Source organism: Toxorhynchites rutilus, chromosome 3, assembly GCF_029784135.1.
Source record: "Toxorhynchites rutilus septentrionalis strain SRP chromosome 3, ASM2978413v1, whole genome shotgun sequence".
NCBI classification, from domain to species: Eukaryota; Metazoa; Arthropoda; class Insecta; order Diptera; family Culicidae; genus Toxorhynchites; species Toxorhynchites rutilus.
This window is the reverse complement of record NC_073746.1, coordinates 206,125,730-206,131,475: the sequence shown is the minus strand read 5'-3', so window position 1 is coordinate 206,131,475 and position 5,746 is coordinate 206,125,730. Positions and strand designations below refer to the sequence as shown.

General features: G+C 38.4%; 2 protein-coding genes across 2 annotated transcripts; one reads left to right on the top strand and one right to left on the bottom strand.

Annotated features, from left to right (window-relative positions):
- Nucleotides 1-560: 560 nt before the first annotated feature.
- LOC129776816 (probable 39S ribosomal protein L49, mitochondrial) lies at nt 561-1,267 on the top strand. The gene is made up of 2 exons (XM_055782682.1): nt 561-698; nt 752-1,267. The coding sequence occupies exons 1-2, from the start codon at nt 612-614 to the stop codon at nt 1,217-1,219; spliced, it is 555 nt and encodes a 184-aa protein (XP_055638657.1). The 5' UTR covers nt 561-611; the 3' UTR covers nt 1,220-1,267.
- A 64-nt stretch (nt 1,268-1,331) lies between these two features.
- LOC129776815 (breast cancer metastasis-suppressor 1-like protein) lies at nt 1,332-2,661 on the bottom strand. Its single transcript, XM_055782681.1, has 3 exons — nt 2,364-2,661; nt 2,060-2,304; nt 1,332-1,862 (listed from the first exon to the last, which is right to left on the bottom strand). The coding sequence occupies exons 1-3, from the start codon at nt 2,560-2,562 to the stop codon at nt 1,596-1,598; spliced, it is 711 nt and encodes a 236-aa protein (XP_055638656.1). The 5' UTR covers nt 2,563-2,661; the 3' UTR covers nt 1,332-1,595.
- Between the last annotated feature and the right edge of the window lie 3,085 nt (nt 2,662-5,746).

The window sequence follows — 5,746 nt, the reverse complement described above, 5'->3', positions numbered from 1 at the left end:
ATTCAGCTTTGCGTAGATTCGTCAATTGACGAATGTAGGGGCCGATACGAGAAGGATTTGCAGTATTTTTAGCGCAAAACACGCTACTCATCGTTTACTTAGTTGAAAAAAATTAAAGTTACAATACTTATAACAAGCCATTTCTCGTATTATACATACCACATTGTAAAATGATGATTTTCTAACCTTGGAAAGAATACTTGAATCCGGGAAATTTGAAGGAAAATTTGGATTTTTCTTACAAATTTAAACGAATTTCATATAAAAAATAAAAAACATCATCACTTTACTCGCTGCGCCATCTGGTTATAAATCTAACGTAAATTCATCAATTCCAAAGCGCTTAATCGTGCTCAAGAGCCTGGAAACCGAAAGGGCGCTTTACATAAAAAAAACTATGGGACAATAATCATAACGTTTTCTCTGAGTACACAAATTTAAAAAAATATACCATCCAGTCGGTACACAAACCACAAAATTCAAATTACGGTTTGCGTTCTGGATATATGTTTATGTTTAGATTTGTTGTCTCGTTTTCGCTTTTGTGTTACACAACATTTTGACAGCTAAAAATTTATAGCGATTACAGAGTAAACTAAAGCGAAAATAAAATGCTCGCTCGTGCATTATCTCAAAGTTTTCCGGGAAATTCGCTTTTCCAACAATTTGCATGCAAAAATCTATTGCAAAACGTAACCGTAAGTAGATGAAACATATTGAAAATGTTTGACTGAAGATTCGGATTTTCTAGGTGCTGAACATCAAATGCACTCGTGATTCTTCCTTCCGCTCTTCCGAGCCAGTGGGTGACTTGAACCAGTATCAGAATGCCGAAGTCGTAAAGAACCCACCAGAATGGAAATACATAGAGCGTCTAATATCGCCCCGTGTCATCCCGAAACCATTGTCGAAGGCAACATACCCCTCGGGCTGGAAGCCACCAAAACCTGATGTCGATCTTAAATACTTCGTTCCTCGAACCAAAAACTACATGCTACCGGTTTATTTGAGGCGCACATTTCGCGGACAGCGCATCGTAACTGCTTTGAGAAGAGTTGACGGTGATATCTGGCAACTGGAAGCTGAATTGAGGTACTTGATTGAGAAGAAACTCCAAAAACAGATCGTGACCCGAGTGAACGAAATGAATGGCCTTATCGAGTTCAAAGGTGACTATGTTACGATTATTAAAGATTATTTACATGACAAAGGATTATAGGAAATTGTTCGATTTTATCTTTTCAAATGAATACATTGAAAAATTAAAGCAGTTTCATTTTATGTTCCGAAATCCTCCCAATGAGACGAGACGAAAATGAATGAAACATGAATTATTATTATTAAATCTAATGTATTCATTGCCACAAAGATATAAGCAATACAAACTTATTGAAGTACAATACATAACACAGAAAACTCATTCGGAGAACATTCACTTTTTCGTTTCAAACTGAGGAGAGTACTTAAATCGTAAAACTAAGAATACCTTAATACGATTGAACATTCATATATACGATTTTCAGCTACTATTAAAAAAACCTATCATAAAATAGTTGTAAGTTGATAAAAGTGTTTTACCAACACTACACTAAATATCAGGTAGCTGCCGCCGTTGACCTTTTCAGTGCCTTTCTTATCGATGTCCAATCTTCAAGAATATCTTCCTCACGAAGCATATATACGATGTATGGCCCAGACACAGTGACAGCCTTTTTCCGTCCAGGTCCTCGTACTTTTGAGGTTCTCGTATTGGTTCCCCAATCTGCCCATGAGATGTCCACATTATGACGATCCTCCTCAAGCCTTCGAATCTTCTCCATCAGCTCCTCATAAATGACATCCATGGCCAGTTGCTTCTCACTCTGTGAAATAAATCAAGATTCATCCCTTTAGCACGATATTTTTCTTCACTTTCCCAATATATTGGCATCCAGCTATCATCATTTCGACAAAACAGGGAAAATTATTTAATCAATATTAGAGAGATAGACAAGAAACACAAATCTTCTTATCAATTGACGTAAACGATCGAGATTAACGAAAAAATGCAAAAACACACCTCAAAATGCTGTCGAGCTGCCTGTAGTTCCGCTTCGAATTTGTGGCGGATGTTTTCCATTCGGAAATTTTTAAGGATCTCAGCCACTTCTTTCCGAGTGTTCATATTGTCGGCCAGCCGCTGCAGAGGGGCTAGATACTCCTGTGACCGCCCACCGCGAACCTCTTGTAGCTGTTGGTCAATCTGGTTTATTTTCTCTTTGTACAACTGTTCCTTAAGGATCATAAATTGCTTTTCTAGATTTGCTGCGGGAGAACGCTACTGTTACGGATATTATCTCATATTGCAACATAATAACACTTACTAAGATTGTCAAGACAGTCGGATCGTCTTCGTTCGCATTCTTCCTCGCTCATCTCCGACGAATCGTCCGAATCCGGTTCGTCCGCTTCTTCCGCACTCGAGTCATGGTCTGGAGCTCGGCTGGAAGCGGAATGGTCGGATTCTCCTCCCGACATATCCCCATCGGCATCACTTTCTCCATCGTTTTTCACTGGGGACATTTTTGAGTATCACTGAGCTAAATGAATTCTCGACATACAGTCGCAATGAAACTGAAAAGAATGCACAAACTTATGCTTTGATATGACAGCATCGTTCCATCTGTCATTCGGCATTCCATACGCACAGAGTTGCCAGTTTTAGGAAGAAAGGTTAAAGGGAGGTATTCGCCTTGACGGCATTGATCTTCGTATGTTCGATTTGTGAAGCGAAAATGATAATGATTTGTAATATTTACTCTATTATTTTTCCACGCAAGTGGTGGAATCAATTCTGAACGAAAATTGTGTCTGAAAATGATTTTAGGTTATAATGATTCGTATAAATTTTGCAATGCAATGCAAATTTTGCAATGAAAATCATTGAATTATATCACAGCAAGTTACATTTAATGCGACATGCGACAGACCTGTAATACGACACGGACACGACCAAGGGGACGCCGATGCCCAAGCAAAAATCATGGGTTAATTAAATATTTACGTAACCATTGTAAATTATTTTTTTATTTTAATATTTCGGAATGTACTTTTTTATTATTTTTACTGGCAATACATAAAAGCGACCATAGGGACATATTTGTCCCAAAAAATTTCCAATAAAAAATGTAAAAGTTTTTTTGAATTTTTAGTATACATTATGTTTTTAGGGTACCGTAACCTTATGGTCCTGAAAGGGTTAATTGGGCATTTTTACCTTTAATTGGACATTTTTGTAAAGATCGTGTTCGAGGCCCAAATTATGGTCGCAACCAGACGTCGACACTGTACCAATCTCATCGCCAATGTCCAACTACAGGTCAAAATCGCCTCCAGTGCGAAACTGAGTGGCGTCTCGGCATGTCGCATTAAATGTAAATTACTGTATTCAAATGCTTAAAACCTGTAGTCCTCACCCTTAATGTGCGATTCACATAGAACGTTACGGAGAAGAACGTCCACGTTCCGTCAACGTCTTCACCAATTCACACATGAAGTCAATGCTCGCACCAGCACCGTCACGTCAAATGTTTAATTTATTTAATGTTTTTCATGGTGTCGCCACCTAGAACAGTTTTAAATTGCAATATGTTGGCATGAAAAACACAACCAAAATCAAAACAAAAGCCGAGACACAAAGTCCAGACAAAAACCCAACGAACCGTCCCTTTCCGTCAATTATTTTTTTCTACAAATCCTGCCGGTCATTTTCGTTGAACGTACCCGTCAGTTACGTTGCCGGTGTATGTGAATGTTTTCATAAGAATTGTACGGGAGAATAAGATTAATGTGCGATTCACATAGCACGTTACGGAGAAGAACGTCTACGTTCCGTCAACGTCTCCACCAATTCACACATGCAGTCAATGCTTCCACCAGCACCGTCACGTCAAATGCCAAACGAATGATTTATTTAATTTTATTCATGGTGTCGCCACCTACAACAATTTTAAATTGCAATGCCCTCTTTCAAATCAGCATGCCTAGAATCAGTTCTAAATTTAGAAAAATTCAATGAGAATCATTGAATTCAATTATTTAAATGCTTAAACCCCGTAGTCCGACCCTTATGCAACAATAATAATAAATAGAATAATTCTTTCAACTAGTCGCGAATGATTTTCACTCCGAATGACTTAGCTCCAAAGAGATATGTTGGCATAAAAAGTACAGTAAGTTACTTATAAAGCGATATGCTGAGGCACCACTCAGTGTCGCATTGGAGTCAGTTTCGACCAGTAATTGGACATTTGCGACTGGTGGCGACTTTCAATGTGGGGCCATAATTTGGGCCCCGAACTCAATGTTTACAAAAATGTCCAACTAGAGGTAAAAATGTCTAATGAAACGTGTTGCATCATAGATCTGTTCAATTAGCTTAATGTCGATGTAGATGTAAGTTACTGTGCAACCAAATCAAAACATAAGCCGAGACACAAAGCCCAGACAAAAACCAAACGAGCCGTCCGTCTCCGTCAATTATTCTTTTCTACAAACCCTGCCGGTCGTTTTCGTTGAACGTATGCTGACGGGTCGTTACGTTGCTGGTGTATGTGAATGTTTTCATGAGAATTGCATGGTAGAATCATTGACGTATCGTGACGTGACGGGACGTGAACGTGACGTGTATGTTGTATGTGAATCGCACTTAATTCAGACACCAGAACACTTTAATGTTTTTCATGGTGTCGCCACCTATAACAGTTTTAAATTACAATGTCCTCATTCTAATCAGCATGCATAGAATCGGTTCTAAATATAGAAAAATTCAATGAAAATCATTGAATTATATTATTTGAATGCTTAAACCCAGTAGTTCCGCCCCTTATTCAACAATAATAATATATAGACTATTTTTCTCGGCTAGTCGCGAATGATTTTGTCTCCGAAGTTTGGAACCAAGAGATATGTTGGCATAAAAAACACAACCAAAATAAAAACAAAAGCCGAGACACAAAGTCCAGACAAAAACCCAACGAACCGTCCCTTTCCGTCAATTATTTTTTTCTACAAATCCTGCCGGTCATTTTCGTTGAACGTAAGCTGACGGGTCGTTACGTTGCCGGTGTATGTGAATGTTTTCATAAGAATTGTACGGGAGAATAAGATTAATTCTGACACCAGAACACTTTATTGGGTAGTATATGCCAAGAGAATACATCAAATCTGATGTTCCAGGACCAGACTTTGGAGATTTGGAAAAACAAACTTGAATACTTCATTTGTTCGAATTCCACGAATGAGATCGTTTCCTTCGATGTGGATGAGACGAAGGCAAGCCATCGGTAGTCCTTGTTAGATTCTTGGCAACCCAAGGATTTAACCTCCAAGTGTAGAAAACGCGGTTTATTTTGTAATCCATCCGTAACAGACGGAACGCGCAACACGAGAAATCTCGTGAGCGGTCCGCAATGTGTTAATACGCACGTTAAGTAAGAATAATAAGTGTTATGTCTTGTCTCGCGTCGCGTCTTGTAAGTGTCGTGAAGTTCTTACGTTGCACAGCAATTAAAACTAATAAGTGAAGTGTTTTTTACCTCCAATAGTTTTGCAAGTGTTTTCCATACTCTAGATTGAGTTAGTGTACTTCTAAATTAAGCTAGTAATGGATATAAAGTAGTTTATGATAGACAATATTCCGTGTGGTGGTTTTCACAGTGTTCAAGAGTTTTTATCTAGCAGCTGATTCAACGAGAGTGGTCGTCAG